Below are 21319 nucleotides of genomic sequence, written 5' to 3' on the forward strand. Positions count from 1 at the left end.
TTTGTTCTATCACTGGTGCGATGTCCTTGTGCAGAATGCAGAAGGCACTCCATCTATCTGCGTTTGCCCAAAGGGAGATAGTGATGGTCAGGAAGCTTCGCATGAGCATTTTGCAAACAGCATGCCTTGTTGGGTGTTTGAGGAGTGCTGTGGTGAGTGTCTTCAATACGTGACGAAACCAAGGTGAAAACACATTCAGACATGATGGGGTTGGGTGGCCACCCATCATTACAGATGTCAAATGTCGTGGTCTGGGCAGACGTAATACAGGACAGGCAGAAAACTGTGGTGGAAGCAACATCAGACTATAATGCTGGACAGAGCACATGTGTGTCTGGACAGAGAGTGTATCGAACACCCATAATGAAGGGCCTCAGCAGTTGACGACCCATGCATGTGCCAGGGCTAACAGCACGAAATCGGCCACTACGACTGTAATGGGCACGTGACCAACAACATTGGACGTTTCCGCAGTGGCAGAGCGTTGCATGGCCTGTTAAATCCCGATACCTTCTTCATCATGCCAATGAGAGCGAGCGAATCTATCGTCTGCCAGGGGAACAGATCACTGACACTTGTATTGTGAGACTGAGCCAAGCTAGCGGCGGCGCGATTACAGTCTGGGGAACATCCACATGGGAATCCACGAGTTCAGTTGAGCTCGTGCAGGGCACCATGTCGACCAAAGCGTATCGTACAGTGGCTTCAGCCCAAGTACACCCCTTCATGACGAACATGCATCCTGACGGCAAAGGAATTTTCAAAAAGGTAATGCGTCATGCCACAAGGCCAGGAGTGTCATGGAGTGATTCGAGGGACACAGTAGCGAGTTCCAATTGATGTGCTGCCCCCCCCCCGCCCCCAAATCGCCAGATCTGTACCCGATCAAATACATCTGTGGTTGGATGTGGCATCAGAGTCCATCGCCTCCCTCCCCTAAATTTACTGTTATTAGGTGACTTGTGTATACACATGTGGTGCATGCTCCCTCCAGCAACTCTCTCCTTTCATGCCATATCCGCTATTATTCAAGGCAAAGACGGACATACTGGCTACTAGGTAGATGGTCACAATGTTCTGGCTGATCAGTGTACTCTATGTAGAAGAAATACCGTACCACGACAGATGAATTCCTGTAAGCCACAACTACATTGCAGGATTACGTAATTTCATAATTTATGTGGTAAAATGAGCGCATTGATGGAAGTAACGATGTCAAAACATATTTCTGATGCGTGCAACCAAAGATACTGTTTATATAAGACTTAGCACAGTACTACAAAATGTACACGTACAGAGGTGACCACCAAGAGATTGTCCATAATACGACTGACTGTCAGTATCACTGTTTCATCAATTTACAAGCTAAATAATCAAATAATTAATACTATAGATTGTTTTATAGCCATTATAGGTCAAGATTTTCGTTTTAAGTAGAGTGTGAGGTATGCTATTGCTTCATACCATTACCTAATACTCTATTAAAACTACAGACGTTAAAACATGTTAACACGTAGCTAAAATATAACACTGGTGTAACTTATTTTAGGAGTCACAGCAGGACAAGACGTCTTGCACACGTGATCAGCTTATAAGCTCCAGTTACTTCCCAGTAGACAAACTGCAGCACAGCATTAGTCCTACGCATACAAAATCTTTAACAGATAAACCATAAACAATATCCTGTACTTACCGTGTAAGATCCACCTATATTGATCTCACTCCGAGCAGTGTGGGTTCCTGCAGAAAAGCATAACACAAAATAGCGTAACTGATCTGTTTGTGTGTTTACAAAACATTATATCAACACTGTACATCCGCCACAATCCATCTATGTACAGATGTTTTAACGTTCGCATTTGTACTTAGTATTATGTGTGTTGAGCAATGCACAACTGGTAATGCTAGGAATAAGAGTAGATATACACTTGTGCACTTAAATATAGAATATGGAAGAAGTCTGAAAATGTGGGAAGATGTGGAAAAATGGTTATAAATATGTTAAATGTGGTAAGATCCAGATGCAGCATCGTCATACAGGATATCTATATTTGTAGATAGGAAGTAGCTGAAAATTTTTATGACATAATCAGTAGATCAGAGTACCTGAAAATATCTTGTATACTTTCCTAGAAACCTGCAAGTTTGTGCGAAGGAAGAGACAACAATGATAATCACAGCACCATCTGCCATTTCAAAGGGAAGAGCCTATTTCCTTTCCCATCCTTGACACCATCCAAGCTTGTGCTCTGTCTTTAGTGACATCGATGTCGACGGGCCGTTAAACCAATCTGCCTTCCTTCAGCATAATCTACTCTCAAAAAATGACTGAGAGACGTGCACTAAAAGTTAAGTGTCCTTGAAAATCTACAGAAAAAATATTTGGCGTTTGTTATTTATACAGATGGATAGCGAGGGACGTGGTGTCAGACATACACTTAAAGATAAGAAAATAAAAGCATTTACAAGAGGAGTATTCGGTAGAAAGGGGCTGTAACGGCTAGGTGTAAGAGAAGGAATAACACCACACACGCTTTAATAGTGGAAATACGGTTCTTTATAATGAGATAGCATAGTGACAAGACGAACTTGTCATACTCCCCATAGTTTTTTATGCATGAGGAAACAGTAATGTTATTTTATTGTGAATGTCGTGGTATTCTCTCCCAATACATGCATTTTGCCAGTCATATGTTTCTGGAATCGTTAAATTGTTTGGATGCAATGTAAAGTGGTATGATTCCTGGACTGGGAATCAAAACACCTGCTTGATAGATTGACATTACTACCGATGAAATCACAGGTACCATACATGGCTTTCTATGTGACTTATGTTAGCACTTAATACCAGTTCCCAGCGCCTACCATTTACCAGCGTCTATCTGACTTTTAAAACTATTTACCCTGCAATTAACCATTTTTTCGATTGTCCTCTCCAGCAGTGTCAGTTGTGGGAGATTTACTGCTTTTGACAAACATGCAACTGAGTGTTTTGAGGAAAGTACATGCGTGTTAGAGAGAGACAGTCATAGACATAGTCAACGAAGGTACTGCCCATATCCTATTGTGACTGTGTGGGAGATGGTGCATCCCACTACTGATATGTCAGGGTCATTCGGCAGCTCGCCGAGTGATCTGAAGCGCCTTGCCACGGTTCGCGCGGCTGCCCCTGTCGAAGGTTCCAGCCCTCCTTTGGACATGGGTGTGTGTGTCGTCCTTAGTTTAAGGTCGTCCCCATTTCGAGTCTCGGTCCAGCACACAGTTTTAATCTGTCAGGAAGTTCCATATCAGTGCACAATCTGCTGCAGAGTGAAAATCTCATTCTGTGAGCTAGAAAAAGTAGTGTGTAACCCTAGGGATCGATGACTTCAACAGTTTGGTCCCATAGGAACTTACCACACATTTCCAATTTTCCAAATTCCGATAACTCCATCTGCCAACCTGCCAGCTGCTATCGTCGTAATGTGGTTTTATGTTCAACACTTCACTATCATACATTATTATTATTATTTTAATAGGCAATTACACTCTTTATATAAAGCAGACCTCGAAGACTTTAAAGTGAATTTCCTCCTCTAGTATGTGTTTTGAGTAACAACACATATAGAGAAAAATAAAATTCAACATACTCCTGGCCCTAGGGTATCCATGTGGCAAAACACACACACACACACTCACACACTCACACACACAAAATAGTGTGTAATTACATCCACACTTAGAGGGAATGACCGAAACAGCCGCTGTATTGAACCTTTCTGAAGATGTCGTTTTACTACTGATACGAATCACTGACTACACTGCGTTTGAGATATAGGTGTCTACTGCAAAATATTATCTGACTATAATTTTAATTATGTAATGTAGACATCGATTGTGGAAACTCATTCTGTTGCAGTGCTTGTATAAAATAATATAGCCTGAGACGTTTATCACTACAGAGGGTGCACAATCGCTGGACTGAAGACTTAAGTCTAGATTATGTGTATCATTTTATCAAAATACACGTGTCAGTTCTGCATAAAACGATATTAAAGTCTTCCATACTTTATGACTACCCTCAATGCTAGAGTAGCATTATCTCGTTCTTCCTTACCGTTGTCAAACTTGAGAGCGATATCTCGCATTTTTATAGATCCACAGATGATACTTCAGTTATAAATACACGCTACTAATCATGCTCTTTGGTGCCCCGAGCAGCATTTTAGATATAAACAAAACACAGGCATGTCGCTTGTCATTGCTGGACCTACACCAGACCTGGGGTAACCACATCGTACACATGCAAAATAATGTAACTGGATTGCACTGGCCATCAGATATAGAAGGTATAACGAGAAGATCATATGACTGGATGTGTTGTCATTATGATCTTCATCAGAAGGTCTTTGCCACTAACGTGAATACTCATGTCAATAAAAACCATGTGTTGTTTGTAGTCATTCTGATCATATTGCTATACTAAAACGTTTTTCATTGTTTGTCTGCAGGAGCGTCCAATAAACACATCCGCTCATTTTCGAGACTCAATCTGCTGTATCTTCTCTCAACTCGCAGTCCGACAAAGACCCTCCAAACGCAAAGATAAACAATGGCGCAACTGCTGCCATTTCACCGTTGCATCGATACATTTAAAAAAAGCTCAGTAGGCGATTACCCATCAATTTAGAATATTTACCCTATAATAACAATTAGGTACATACATTCACAAATAAATTCACTATTACATCCATTACATATTATATAGTTTCTCTAATAAAGTTTATAGGTTCAGAAAAAGCTGTATATTACAGGTTATCAACAGTTGTTAAACGGCGAACAGTTTTGGATGGTTTTGGATGGTGCATTTTCGATGTTACAACGTGATCAAGACATCTTTTCTTGTTATGACTCGTAATATTAGGATAAATAGACATTATACTCGTATTTTAGCTGCATCTGTACATAATATGGAAGAATGTGGTGTTAATGGAATATTCGATAATAGCAGACAGCAATAGAATACCATGATACTCTACTAAAAAAGGAAATCAAGATCTACAACGGTTATAGAAACATGGACCAGAGTAATGACTCAATGCGGAAATTGATTACACAAACAGTGATGCTGAAAGTCGTATTATGGACTGTCTGGTGGTGGATGACTGTTTGTTCCTGATTAACAAGTCAGTATGGTATACAAATGAATAACAATAACGCTCTTTTAATGGACCATTAGTTATAGTGTGAAGGATAGGAACACTACGAAAAATGTTATATTTTTTACGCTCAACATGGCTGTCAATGTCACCAGCTTCCCCTGAGGTTTTCTGCTAGTATATTAGGAGTAGGGAAATTTTTTGTGACAGTAATACTGCTTGTAACAATAGAGATGTGCCTTCCTGATACGTTACGGAGACAATGTGTGCCCTGCATATTTGAGCCATTACCTATTAAAAGTTTCTTTGTGTAGTCCTAACGTCATTCTGCAATTTTGTCTACTGTTATATAATCGGAGCTTATATTTTGATTACATGATTATGACATCTTATCTGTTTATGACTCTTAAAATTAGAATATGTAAGTATTGTGTTTTAACTGGATGTGTACATGTTGTGGAACACTGGAGTTTCAATGGGGTATTCGGTAATGGTGGGACACAATATCACACTTTGATACACTACTTAAAATCAGATAAAAAGGACTGACAATAGGTTCAAAAACTGTGCACTGTATGTCTATGGTTTTAATTGTTAAGTGGGAAAAAGATTACACAAACAGTAACGCTGACAATTATTTTGTAGATCACCCATTGGTGGAATTCAGAGTTACTCTGTTGGATGACTGAAATCAAGTTATCAGCCACGTCAATGGATTCGGCTGTTTCCAATAGAACCAAGATTGGCGAACGTGCTTTATTATGCACTCACGGCTATGGCTGGTGGTAACATTACCTTTCCAGATGGATTGCTCCAATGCTACAACATACATGTGAAAATGTGTCATGGTCACCCACACAGTGTAGGGAAGCAGCTTACTCACGCCTTATAATATTCACTTCAGTCTTTCCATTGTGTGCCAGCCAGTCCGCTGACGTCATAAATGTTGCGCAATACTTTAAAAATCAAGTAAATAACCTGAAACGTTTCTAGCATGTCAGGAGTAATACTAAATCAATATGTGTTAATATCAGTTCAATAACTTTAACCATTTTCGAAATTTGGACGTTTTTCTGTAAAAATCATTGGCGCAACAGAATAGAGCTAGAAACTTAAAAATTTATATTTAGATTCCTTTTGCATAATAATTTAGTAGAAACAGTATTCTGGATCCCACAAATTAAAATTTTATTTTTGAAATTCATCATTTTCTGGTTTTTGTCTTAAAAATTAAGGAAGCAAGATGGATTAAGTAGGCCAATAAATAAAGCTAGGATGTTTAAATTTACGTAGAAGGGAGATCCGCTTTAATCATAAAGACGTGAGAAGTTTCAACTGAATAACTATAAAACTATAGCGATAGCATACCTCCAAAGCGCAAGTTCAGAGCTCGTCTACTGCATGTATTGTAATTACATTAATTCTATCGGCCAATATATTTGACTTAGCGACGTCAGACTTTTATTATGATTACTTACTTGTGTGCTGATTGCACATTTAAATTGAGAGCTTCATTGGCCATCAGCAAAGGGAGCAATGATTTATTTGATAACTTAAAGTGGTGCATTACTAGCCCAGCGTCTAGTCGGGAGAGCAGATTTGATGAGGCGTTCCCTTAGCCGTCCGCACCGCGGCTTTATATATAAGAACGCTGCGCAAGAGAAAAAGGCCCCAGATCTCTCCAGACGCTGATCAGCGCACCATCTGTGCCGGGAGTCGCGTCGCATTGATATCATTGCAATAAACAGCTTCGGATGCCGTAATAAGTTACTCGGGATATGCGTAGCCATGAAATCGTTTTCGAGTGAAGTGTTAATTCTGGGATGACTTTAATGATCTATCTTCAGTTTGCGTACGTCGTATTTTCACGTGCCGCCGCGGGACAGACCTTCTACCTTTAATTAGTGTGGCGTTTGATGAACAATATCATCAAATTATGGCGAGCATCCACTTAAACATTTAATTTGAACAGTTACAGTTGCATCAGCGCATTGGACTTTGAACTGCTCTGGTAGTTGGATTGTGAGGCTTCTTTTTGGTCTGTGACTTTCAGAATATAGTGAACATTTTAGAAAGAATCGTTTTTGATTATGAATCCCACACAATCTCCTAATTCCTCAGAGCTATAAGCTGTAGCTATAAATGTATTTCTCAGATGAATTGGGCACTAGGAATTATAATTACAGGCTTCACGTTTTGCTAATCACTTTCTGGTTGCCAATATTGTAGTTAGAGAGCCAGTGTTGAGAACGGCAAACAACAGCATAAATAAATAGAAAGAACATAATTCATAACAAATATTCCTACCTGCCGCCCCACAACAGTGCTAACCTTAGTATGGTGTTCTAAACAAATACCTACGATTACCCACAGAATATGTAATTAATTATTACATACATAAGGCATCTGCTCATCAGTCTGAGATGCTTACCACGTTGAATTAATAGATATATCTTATAATTATCGTGAGAGCTATATTGCACCTCTTCCATAGAAACCAGTGTTATTGACAGTCCAGTGTTTACATAGATACATTCTCCAACAAATATTAGACTAACATTTGTGCTTAGATTCCTCACCTATCTTAATGCTTGTCCAGACTCTAGATTACTTGTTGCTTATAACAGGGTCAACTGATCATGCCATCTCTTCTTAAATTTGTTTCTGAACACACACATACTCCATATTATATGTTGTGTCACTAGCCAAAATGGAGTTAGATCGGAAAATGTCTGTCTGTATGAGTCCTGATTTCTTCCATCTTGTATGAAATGTAATCTGCCTACAAATGTCAGTTCTCTGTAGTCTCTTCGTGAAAAGAGCATTGTCCAGTTTGAATTCAAATAATACTAGCATATAGATCGAAATTACCAATGACATGTCCAACTTTATGTTATTGATTTTTGAGTAAAGTCTTCTACTAAGCTAGTAAGGAGTGTGTTACACCATTTTCACAAGCAACAAATGATTCACTTCTACAAAGTGAGGACAGTGACCTTATAAACTGCATTGGTTAATCAAAACCATTTTTCTTATTTCAATCATTTTTTTCTTCTTTTTCATATGAAGCAGTGTGGATCAGCTTGTGAAACACTGAGAGCTGTTTGACACTGCATACATAACCAAAATGTATGCGATGGTCAATGTGACAATAGTCCCTGCACATTTGCCTCAGAAAGTTTTTCTTGGTACAGTCGACTTACTAATTTCCTGCTCCATGGGAAACGTCTGCTACTGTTATCAGTATGTCATTATTCATATTATTCTCAGTAGTTAGAAAAACGTATAGCAATAAAAAAATTTAGAATGTTTTACAGCTGCCTGCATCCACTGGCTGCCACACATATTTGGCGCACATGGGCCATCTTATTAACTCCCAGGTCTCTGTGATGCCACCTGTTTCTTTCCTGGTTGCGAAGTGGCTTCTCTGTTCTAGACACCTCAGTCTTGGGTTGAGAGGGAAGGAATTTCTTGAACGTTACCATGGAAGTCACACGTGTCAGGGATTCTCTGATATGTAGGATGGTTCCCCATTGTTACCTGGAGCCTCTATGCCAGCAGTACCCCTCTTAGCTGACAGCTACATATGTTCAAAGAACACATCACTTGCACTTTACAGGTAAGTCTGGAAGTGGATGCAGGAGTTGAGAACGTATGTTGTATTAGGTAAGCGTACACCGCATTTTTACAGTAGTTAATACTCTTGTATTGCTCACAAGTTGAATCTTGTTGTGGTATGTTAACTGTAATTACGAGTGTGTCTTTAGAGAACCATCTAAATTTTTATTAGTAATGGAGGGATTAGATCTTTGTCTGTATGCTTACAGAAAATAAGTTAACGAATGTATTTCCATGTTAGTGCAGTGCAGAAAATATTTATATTTTGTTATTATATTGAGTTGCTGTCATTGTTTATATCACTGTGCTGTAGAAAGATATAGACATATTTTTCTGTAGTTATTTATGAGTATTAGAGCATCATCACAAAGTAATAATATTGCAATTTTTATTTGTATAAATATCATTCTATGACAGAATGCACCAGCTTTCCAGTATTAAAGCTTACACGTAGATGTGACTTCACTCATTATTAAAATACAGTAGTGTCCTAACTGTCCAGCGTCTGTCTGTATAATTCTATGGATCTGTCAAAATTATATTAATACCGATAGCTACACTCGGATTTATTCTATGGTTAACATATGCCTTTTATAGTAACATGGCAGATAGTAATAATACTGCAACATTTACTTTCATAGATATCGTAATCTAATAACTCATCTTCATTCTACTTGAGCGTGTTGTCTGGATGAAAATGGGATCATGCACACATAAGCTCTAGTTTTGAAGGCACAATGGTTGGGGAAATTGACTCTTGATTGGTCAGTAGAGAGAAAGAAGGGAGAGGATGACCCTTATTTGCAATGCAGTCCACATATTTACATTTGCGTGCTTTGGCCTGTTTTCCATAGGTGGCAGACCCCACATTTGATATAGTAGCAGTGTCTTTATGCCAGAAACCAGGGTGGACATGATTACACCTAAAAACTGTTACAAATTTTTCGGCCACTGCTAATACGGTATTTGTGGTCAGCACTATGTTCCACACATCAGTGTTACTGTGGTAATCTGCTTGATAGGCATGCTACTTTTAGCTGGAGATACTGGTCACTTCTGTAGGAGTATATTTTGTAGTGCTGTGATAATTCTTATGCACACAATATCTTTGGTTAGGAGCAAGAATGTTTTGTTCAGATATTATTATTTACAATAACTTGCTCGTTTTAACACATGCACTAATACATCAAAAGAGTCTGATAATGTAGTGATGATGTAGCAGGTGTTTATCTATTGTGGTGTGTTATTTTTTATATATACTTTGTCATTGGTTTGAAATCCATAAAACTATAGTGATTATACGATTTGCCATGACGTCATGAATATGTTGTGATGTCACTATTTCTACCAATAGAGGAATGTGTTCATTTCTCACATATACACTATGATGTCACACACACACACACACACACACACACACACACACACACACACACATACACACACACACACACACACACACACACACACACACACACACAAACACACATGCATGTATGCAGTAGCAATGCAGTGGTGACCTTGCAATGATAAGTAATTCTAATACTTTTGGACACATGCTGGATTTTAGTTGGCTGAGAGCAGCATTACATTAACGCAATATGACTCGATGTTGATGTGATGTTGTGGCATGACATGACCCCATATCGATGTGATGTCATCATGATGTTGATGTGAAACTGAAATGACACTGTGACATGTAATATTGATGTGATGTCATGACATGATGTAATGTGACATGACAGTGATGTGACATCATGACCAGTGGGACAGAAATCACATAACTGGATGAAACATGTAAAATTTTGGAAAAGTATGTAGAATTCTGGAAAATATGAAATATTGTTAGAAACTGTGAAAATACATAAAATTGCTTAGCAATGCAAGTACACATCTGCCTGGGTGTGAGGTGTGCTAGTGCCTTGAATGACGAAAATCACATAAATTTGTTATTAAAAAACAGACCTCAAGTGACATGACTTTAACTAATTACAGTAATTTTCTGTTAACAAACAGAAACATGATGATCATCTCCATATGCTGCACAGCTCCAGAGCGAAGGCACCCAATAGAGGGATCCAGCTATAAAAGATGAAGATGGGGAGAGAATGCATGAATGTCATTAGTTCAGGGGGTGGGTATGTTGGGAAAGTTCCCCTGGGTGACCTTCATCAATCGCTACAGGTTCCCTGGGGGAAGGGGAGTGGGTGAACTTGATGTAAGTCGCCCACGTGTATAATCTGACTGCGGAAACCCTTGTCAGTGACTTTGAGATAAGGTCACATTCTGTGCTCGAACGCTCACTGATAAACTACTAAGCCTGCCTTGTTCATCGAGGTAGTGTGTCCGCAGGTTCCTTCAGATTCGCCATTTCCATCTGAAATTGGTGATTAGAATCCATTGGCTACTAAATTTTGGGTATGTTAGATGCTACATTCCGACACTCTTCCAAAGAGCCACGGCTGTTTACTATGAGATTAAAATCAGATAATATTTGTCCATTTCAACTAAAATACGGTGCAGGACTATTAAAGCAGGAATGCATGTGTTCAACCCTGTAAACATACCACTTGTTCCTTTCGAGAATGGGACTGTCCACAGCATAATCACTTGTAAAATGCACCATAAGGAGCAATGTTTGGTCACCATGAATGTTGAAATGAACATCTCGGTTCATATTCACGGTTAGCTGAGTTGGCTCCAGTTACAGTTCGTTAAACACCCCTCCCCCATAAAATCAACTCTGGCCTGAAACACACCCAGCACACGCATTGTTAGACGAAAAGAGCATATCTGACCGTTTCAGTGTTGTCTGTCATACAGAACACGTGCCACTTAGAGCGATGGCCTTTTGTGTCACAACCGACGCAAAATAACAATTCCATGCAGATTCTTTCTCAATGTTCGACCAGAAACTGGCAGAGATGGTTTCACTGACAGCAGCAGTTCCTGTTTTGTTTGAAAACAACAGTCACTGCTGCCTGGCGAAAGCCCTCCCTTGTCGCTGCCAGCTGCGACCCTCTCTCCAGCCACTGTTCTTAGGCCGCGTTACTTGGCTGCATGTAGTACACCATTCCATCTAACTTCAGTGAAGGTGTGATTATGAGCTCGCCCGAGCACGTTACCTCCTTACTGGGATTGTGCCATGTCTCCATGTCGACCTGTCTTACAGCCGCTCATTCTGCTCAAACACCATTTCACTGTCACGACTTTCGTCACTGGTAGGAGGTCATGTGATTACCCGGTACAGTTCTGTAACAATAGCAGCACTCCAAAGCAGCCAGTGTGTCCTTTTAAGGAGGTGACTAATATTCTGTCCAGTGAACTTAAGTCTCAGAGCACTACCATTTTGTGAGCACATATGGAGACATACCTGACCTCATCGACGCAGACGATGTTGTCAGCTATGGCGTTTGGGCATTTCTCCAACACGTTGGCCATCGTTATTGTCTCGACCTTCTCATCACCGTAACCGATAACGATGCACGTCATCACACGAATGTACTCGAAACTGCAACAGTCGGTAGAACACATAAAGTGAATTCCATATTTTCCGAGAAATCTAATATTTTCTAAACTCAGCATTTTCTAGTTATAAGCGCAATAAACAACTATGACTATTTATTAATCTCTCCTACTACTGTTGCAAACTGGAAAGGGAATATCTTGTTAATAAAGAAAGTAAAGCTAATATTACATAAAGATCTTAATCATAATTACAGGGGAAGTTGTTGAGCATGACTTTACTAAACTCAAAATTTTGCGAACTTCTAAGGATCTGTGATAAGGATCTATTATTCTGCAGTGTCAGTATCAAACTGCGTTGGATCCTGGACTACGAGATAGGATTTTTTAAACTCTTTTACGCCATTTTTAATGATCAGTTGTAAATTTTAACTGATATGGGTATGTATTGGTAATTGAATTACCTGGTACAGCACCGAGCAAAGCAATCCATAAAAGTCCGAAAATCGTATTTTGCATTGGAAAGCCTATAGAAACATACTAGTATGAGAAAGGATGTAAGACAGATGTGTAGTCTTTCTCCTCTTTTGTTAAACCTGAATGTCGAAGAACAAATGAACGAAATGTAGGAAAGGTTCGGAAATGGCGTTAAGGTTTATCGTGAAAGCATAACTATAACACTATTGTCATCAGTGCAAATGATAACACTAGTCTGCTGTGACACAAACTAATGTTACCCACTGAGAGGATTTGGGAAATTTGACCACTCATTTGACTAATGGATAAAGGTATTAGACTGTAATTTTGAATATATTGGAATTAACGATAAAACTACATAGCCTTTAACTTTGGGGTTAATGAAAATAGTAAAATTCATACACGAATGAAACAATAAACGGTCGCCAACCCAATTATTAGTTAGTTAGTTAGTTATTGAATTTAATTTCATTAATATTTCCCTTTCCATGCCACACAGGATACAAGTGGACACAGGGTACTCTAAGCTGTGGGTGGCAGTAGTTACCAAACTAATAATCATAGAAAGCAAAAATTGTACCAAACTTATATTAATAACAGTTGCACTCAAGATCGTTACTTGAACAAGTACTGAAATGTTAAAGCAAAAAGTGCAGGACTTAAGATGGACCTGAAGAGCCTCTGTCTTAACTGGCACGTAAAAACCACAAATAAAGATAAATGATATCACGATTACACTGTTCATATCTCTCTGCTTGTATCTGTTTTCCTTATCAGCAATAATATTCTAATTATCTTTCTAATATGTTAAGAGTATAGTGGGAACCTATAAACTGGTATATTATCACTCGTCAAACTCTATGATTATTCCAGTAGCAAAATTTAATTTAAACAAAGTCACTTCTTAACTTCACATGTGATAGTTTATATTTTACTTTTCAAGGCAAATTATTCAACACTGAGCTCAATTAACACAAAAAAGTTCATTCATGATAGTAATCAAGGCTAAAATATGTTTGAAACGAGTTTAACTTATTTGTCTTCTTCATCACCTCTGAAGCAGGTATTTTAGACAGTAACATACACACAATCTAGCACACTACTTTTGCAAAACGATACTTTGCAATAAGCAGAGAATACTTTAGCAAAATTCTAGCTAACTTCACTTTTGTTGATCCCTGCACATTTGACAAACATAAATAAATCACTAGTTCATTTGAAACAGGATACTTGGTTTTATGAACACTTAGGAGGGGACCCTTCATAGGTTCATGATCAGGATGAAAGATATGGCCCCAAACACTGATTTATAGCGTCTGGGTTGTCATCAAAATCACTCACACACACATTACCTGGCCCACGGTCTGACACATATCTGTGTGCCTGAAGTTAGTGGAGCAGTGGCGATGTTGTGGTGCCAAGACACGTGGCAGATAACTGTACACATGGCTCTTGATGTTTGAATGCACTATAAAATTTCTTCTTAGAAACCGTTATTCAACTTATTAGAGCCATTCTTTATTGCCGAGAGGACCAAGCAACAGCCAGATCCACATCTGAGGTGAAATTCCATGCAAAGCTGCCTCCAATTGCCTCCCTTCGCACCATCGATGTGCACCATGCAACGGCTAGCCACTGACTGCGTACCGTTACCACCAAGGATCCGCCCAGTTTGACCACCAAAACCAACTTTACATCGCGCCCTGCCACTTCTGTTGTGGAGGGACTTCCGTACGTCTTTTACATTTTACAGTACAAGAGCCCTAAGCGTGAACCAGCTTCCAATACAAATTGTTTATTTTATAAACTTATACATATTATAAGAATTCATTATTTTAAACAATGATTCACCTTTTTCCATGTATACATTACAAACTTTAAATTTCCAGTCACCAATCAATGACCTTAACTAACAAAGAATAAACACTTCATAATTACAAATGCAAAGCTACATAATATAAACCTACTTCTAATCGATGTGAGTGTTACAAAGTGAGAGTGATTCTAGGTGCTTCAGTCTGGAACCGCGCGACCGCTACGGTCGCAGGTTCGAATCCTGCCCGGGGCATGGATGTGTGTAATGTCCTTAGGTTAGTCAGATTTAAGTAGTTCTAAGTGTAGAGGACTGATAGCCTCAGATGTTAAGTCCCATAGTGCTCAGAGCCATTTGAACCATTTGGTACAAAGTGAGGAATCATTATAACATCTGCCAAATGGGATGAACATAAAAAATAACCTGTACTGAGTACGGAATATGAGCAAGAGTACACCATAGGAAGATGAAAGAATACAGTGAAATGCCTGCATCGCCAGTGAACAATCATTATTTCTCATTGTCATTGTGATAAACTAAAATGTTATTATAGCCTCACTTCTTCCATTCTAATTGTAAAATTTTCATCGTGAAGTTACATTGGTAACATCTATGTCCATTACTTGTTATAGAATAATAATCTGACAAAAACATCACTTCCCTTGGCTAAATCGATAACGCTAAAAGGTAATATGAGGTTTTTTTTTTAATTCCAGTATCCACACTACAATTTTTTCTTTGTGCTGGTACGACACTATGAGCCTAGGTTGACACTAGCCGCCTACGTTGTCAGTACTTCCTCCCGACTGTATCTGCAACCTCTCTGGTTAGGAGTGTATTATCTGGCTGAGCAAGAGGCTTGAAAAGTGAAAAGAGCGCATGGAGTGTGGCGGCCACGTGTGTTAGGAAGTGGGAGTTGTTGCTGGCCGTTAGAATGTTTCCGGCGCGCCGGACTGGCAGCCTTGTTTTCCTGTAGGGCCCATGCGAAGAGGTCAGCTACCGCACGCCGCGCGCTGGCGCACAGTTGGATCACGGACAGACTGTGGAAAATATGCCGCACCTGAAGTATACCGCCGGACAGGAAATACGGCGTCGTCATCCCATATGGATGCTGCAGGGTTATTCAAGTCCTAAGTACTGGTGGCCACGTCGCCACGGTTTCTGTCATTCCTTCACCTACAGCGGGGCGTTAATTGATGACTGACCGTTTTTGTGCTTTCCTATAACATAAATTCCGCCGGTATACACAGGTTCTGCGGCCTCAGTTCGAGTGTAGAATGTAGTTGTTTGATTAACATGATCCTGATTTGCTGCCCTCTCTGTTATGGTGGTGTTTCATTTTTGACGCTGGTGCCCACTACGCTGAATGACTAACACTGACCTGTTTGTGGTGTGTTCTGAGACGATATTATACTATGTATTTTGAATGGAGCTCTGAGGTGGACGTCGAAGGACTGATTGCAAAGGCGCAATAGCACGGATCAAAAACGAGTGTCTAATAAGGGAAGACCCACATCTCATGTTGTTTTTGTTGTTGTTGTTGTGGTCTTCAGTCCTGAGACTGGTTTGGTGCAGCTCTCCATGATACTCTATCCTGGGCAAGCTTCTTCATCTCCCAGTACCTACTGCAGCCTACATCCTTCTGAATGTGCTTAGTGTACTCATCTCTTGGTTTCCCTCTTCGATTTTTACCCTCCACGCTACCCTCCAATACTAAATTGGTGATCCCTCGAAGTCTCAGAACATGTCCTACCAACCGATCCCTCCTTCTTGTCAAGTTGTTCCACAAGCTCCTCTTCTCCCCAGTTCCATTCAATACCTCCTCATTACTTATGTGATCTACCCATCTAATCTTCAGCATTCTTCTGTAGCACCACATTTCGAAAGCTTCTATTCTCTTCTTGTCTAAACTATTTATCGTCCACATCTCACTTCCATAAATGGCTACACTCCATACAAATACTTTCAGAAACGACTTCCTGACATTTAAATTTATACTTCCTTTTTCATTTCTTAGCCCCAATCCATATTCACCTACTATGTTTCCTTCACTCCCTTTTCCTACTCTCGAATTCCTTTCACCTATGACTATTAAATTTTCGTCTCCCTTCACTACCTGAATAATTTGTTTTATCTCATCATACATTTCAACAATTTCTTCGTCATCTGCGCAGGTCGTTGGCATATAAACTTGTACTACTGTAGTAGGTGTGGGCTTTGTGTCTATGTTGGCCACAATAATGCGTTCACTAGGCTGTTTGTAGTAGCTTACCCGTACTCCTATTTTTTAATTCATTATTAAATCTACTCCTGCATTACCCATGTTTGATTTTGTATTTATAACCCTGTACTCACATGACCAAAAGTCTTGTCCCTCCTGCCACCGAACTTCACTAATTCCCACTATATCTAACTTTAACCTATCCATTTCCCTTTTTAAATTTTCTAACCTGCCTGCCTGATTAGGGGATCTGTCATTCCACGCTCCGATCCGTAGAACGCCAGTTTTCTTTCTCCTGATAACAACGTCCACTTGAGTAGTCCCCGCCCGGAGATCCGAACGGGGCACTATTTTACCTCCGGAATATTTTACCCAAGAGGACGCCATCATCATTTAATCATACAGTAGAGCTGCATGCCCTCGGGAAAAATTACGGCCATAGTTTCCTCTTGCTTTCAGCCGTTCGCAGTACCAGCACAGCAAGGCTGTTTTGGTTAGAATTACAAGGCCAGATCAGTCAATCATCCAGACTGTTGCCCTGCAACTATTGAAAAGTTGCTGCCCCTATTCAGGAACTACACGTTTGTCTGACCTCTCAACAGATGTCCCTCCATTGTGGGTGCACCTACAGTATGGCTATCTGTATCTTTGAGGCACGCAAGCCCCCCCACCAACGGCAAGGTCCATGGTTCATGGGGGGGGGGGGGGGGCGGGGGGGCGGAGATATAAGATAGAAACCAATAAAAGCAAACGAACGACAATGGAATGTTGCGGAACGAAATCAGGCGATGCTAAGGGAATTAGATTAGGAAACGAGACACTTAAAGCAATAGCAGATGAGATTTCCTATTTGGGCAGCAAAATTACTGATGGTGATCAAAGGAGGGGATATAAAATGTAGACTGGCAATGGCAAGAAGAGCGTTTCTGAAGAAGACAAATGTGTTAACATAGAATATAGATTTCACTGTCAGGAAGTCCTTTCTGAAACTATTTGTGTGGAGTGTAGCCATGTATGGAGAATTAGATGGATTGATCACGTAACGTATGAGGAGGAACGTCATAGAATTGGGGAGACAAGAAATGTATGGAACATTTTGACAAAGAAGAGGGATTCGTTAATAGGACACGTTCTGAGGCATCACGGGATCAACAATTTAGTTTTGGAAGGAATTGTGGGTGTTAAATATCGTAGAGGGAGAACAAGAGACGAATACAGTAAGCAGATTCAGAAGGAAGTAGATTGTAGTAGTTATTCGGAGATGAAGAGGTTTTCACAGGATAGAGTAGCATGGACAGCTGCATCAAAGTATTCTTCGGACTGAACAAAACAATAACAAGAAACGTATCAGTCAATCACTGTCATGACTGAGCCGCTTCATGTCATCTCAAGTCATGTAAGTCCATAAGAGAAAGAGTGGAGTCAGTTCAGCTCTATGAAACTGACTGATTAGTGACTTGTACCTGTTGTTGTTGTGGTCTTCAGTCCTGAGACTGGTTTGATGCAACTCTCCATGCTACTCTATCCTGTGCAAGCTTCTTCATCTCCCAGTACCTACTGCAACCTACATCCTTCTGAGTCTGCTTAGTGTATTCATCTCTTGGTCTCCCTCTACGATTTCTACCCTCCACGCTGCCCTCCAGTACTAAATTGGTGATCCCTTGGTGCCTCAGAACATGTCCTACCAACCGGTCCCTTCTTCTAGTCAAGTTGTGCCACAAATTTCTCTTCTCTCCAAGACTCGCGTCACACATCGAACAGTACCTACAGAGGGAGCGGATTTCGATAGAGGAAGCTCCTGTGACCACCGCCAATGCCTATGCATCTCCGCGCAAGTTTTTTGCTATAAAGCCGACACCGTGAACTAGCAGCCTCTGACAGCAGACAGTCACCTAAAGATGGCTGAGCCATTCCTAGCCGAACTGTTGTGGGATGAAGTCAACATGATCCGGCTGAAATCCAGAAACGTCACTGAATAAGTAGTGGGCGAGTACCCTGCACACCAGCGGACAAACAAAAATGGAGAAAGACTGATAGAACTGTGTCGAGAACACAAAATGAGATTGATCACAACACACTTCAGGGCCAAACTGTGTAAGAAAAAGACATGGGCAGATCCATGCATCCGCCTTGGGGAATTCCACATTGACCACATAGCAATCAGTTGGACAAACGCTTAAGAGAACTTGAACATAAAGGTCAGGAAGAACACAAGAATAGAATCGGATCACTATCTTACAGAAGTTAAGTGCCTTTGGATTCCAAACAGGGACAGACTGTCACAGACGAATAGAAGAACAGAAAACATAAAGGTAGACATACACAAATTAAGACACAATCGATCCAGATACGAGGAAGGAATCGAATCATTCAGTGAATGGGACGACATGAAGCTAAATGTGGCGAAATAGGCTGAACTATGGGGAAAGGAAGAAAAGAAATGGAAGCACTGGTGGTGGAACAAGGAATGTGAAGAAGCGGCAGAGACTCGCAGGAAAGCCTGGAGATATTTGAACAACAAGAAGGACCCGGAGAAATGGAAAGTTTTCTTGAGAGCAAGATAGAAAGCGTCCCGAACAATAAGATGGACCAGAAGACAGAAGATGAAGCAGGAACTGGACGAGATTGAGACCAACTTGAGGAAAAACAGCAGCAGACACTGTTTCGGGAAATTCACAAAGAGTCTGATTGGATACAAGGGTAGAGAACTGTTTATAAGAGATGATAAAGGGGAGCTGGCTGTTAGTGCAAAGGAGAAGCGTCGGATTTTTGCAAAGCACTTTCACGACCTGCTTAACTGTGAGTCACCTATAGACGAGGTGGATCTCGGGACTGATACAGAAGAGAGAGAGACACGCCCTCCAACCAGGGATGAAGTCGCACTTGCCAGAAGCGATCTAAAGAATAATAAGGCATCTGGAAATGATGGTATAGCAACCGAGATGATAAAGTGGGGAGGAAACAAAGCAATAGACAACATGACCAACATAATCCACCAGATCTGTAGAACAAAGAAGTTGCCAGAAGGATGGAATAAATGCAATTGTAGTACCAATATATAAGAAGGGGGACAAGAGAGATGCAAACAACTACAGAGGAATATCGCTACTAGAGGTCGGATACAAGGTACTGTCAAAACTATTGCTCAAGAGAGTAGAAGAAGAGGTTGAAAGTACAGTTCGCGAATACCAAGCGGGATTCAGGATGGGAAGAGCTTGTAGAAAACAGATATTTATCCTGAAGCAACTGATAGAACATAGGGCCTTAAAAGCAAAAAGACAGAATAACCTTCGTGGACATCACAAAGGCATATGACTCCATCTACAGACAGACTATTGTTAGGATCCTGAAGAACAGAGGACTTGATGGATCTACACAAGAACTCATAAAAGAAATTCTGAGAGACACAAAAGCAAGGGTGAGATTCAGAGGAGCACTGTCAGAAGAATTTGAGATCAAGACTGGTGTTAAACAGGAAGATGTATTGTCACCATTGTTGTTCAATATAGCACTGGACGAAGTGATCATGCAGTGGAGAGCAATAAACGAGGAAATGGGAATACCAAAGACCCATGTGGGAGACAAAAAGGACAACAGGGCTCAAGTGGACTGCCTAGCCTTTGCAGACGACGTAGCAGTAGTAAGTGAGACGGAAGAAGACGCAAAGACACAACTCGACAACTTAACTAAGGTAGTCAGGAAGGTATAACTGAGGATCGCCTATAACAAGACAAAGATATTAAACACCACTGCAGACTGGGAAAGACTGGAAGTCACTGTGCAAATGGTGGACAAATTTAAATACACTCCTGGAAATTGAAATAAGAACACCGTGAATTCATTGTCCCAGGAAGGGGAAACTTTATTGACACATTCCTGGGGTCAGATACATCACATGATCATACTGACAGAACCACAGGCACATAGACACAGGCAACAGAGCATGCACAATGTTGGCACTAGTACAGTGTATATCCACCTTTCGCAGTAATGCAGGCTGCTATTCTCCCATGGAGACGATAGTAGAGATGCTGGATGTAGTCCTGTGGAACGGCTTGCCATGTCATTTCCACCTGGCGCCTCAGTTGGACCAGCGTTCGTGCTGGACGTGCAGACCGCGTGAGACGACGCTTCATCCAGTCCCAAACATGCTCAATGGGGGACAGATCCGGAGATCTTGCTGGCCAGGGTAGCTGACTTACACCTTCTAGAGCACGTTGGGTGGCACGGGATACATGCGGACGTGCATTGTCCTGTTGGAACAGCAAGTTCCCTTGCCGGTCTAGGAATGGTAGAACGATGGGTTCGATTACGGTTTGGATGTACCGTGCACTATTCAGTGTCCCCTCGACGATCACCAGAGGTGTACGGCCAGTGTAGGAGATCGCTCCCCACACCATGATGCCGGGTGTTGGCCCTGTGTGCCTCGGTCGTATGCAGTCCTGATTGTGGCGCTCACCTGCACCGCGCCAAACACGCATACGACCATCATTGGCACCAAGGCAGAAGCGACTCTCATCGCTGAAGACGACACGTCTCCATTCGTCCCTCCATTCACGTCTGTCGCGACACCACTGGAGGTGGGCT

At 40.8% G+C, this 21319-nt stretch overlaps 1 protein-coding gene across 1 annotated transcript in view; it reads right to left on the minus strand.

Annotated features, from left to right (window-relative positions):
* LOC126278440 (uncharacterized) overlaps positions 1 to 21319 on the minus strand; it is a 94625-nt gene that overhangs the window by 8106 nt on the left and 65200 nt on the right. Inside the window, exon 4 of the mRNA XM_049978555.1 lies at positions 12130 to 12267. Within this exon, the coding sequence (XP_049834512.1) occupies positions 12130 to 12267 (138 nt within the window). The remainder of the gene's footprint in view (positions 1 to 12129; positions 12268 to 21319) is intronic.

This window comes from Schistocerca gregaria, chromosome 6 (assembly GCF_023897955.1).
Source record: "Schistocerca gregaria isolate iqSchGreg1 chromosome 6, iqSchGreg1.2, whole genome shotgun sequence".
Taxonomy (NCBI): domain Eukaryota; kingdom Metazoa; phylum Arthropoda; class Insecta; order Orthoptera; family Acrididae; genus Schistocerca; species Schistocerca gregaria.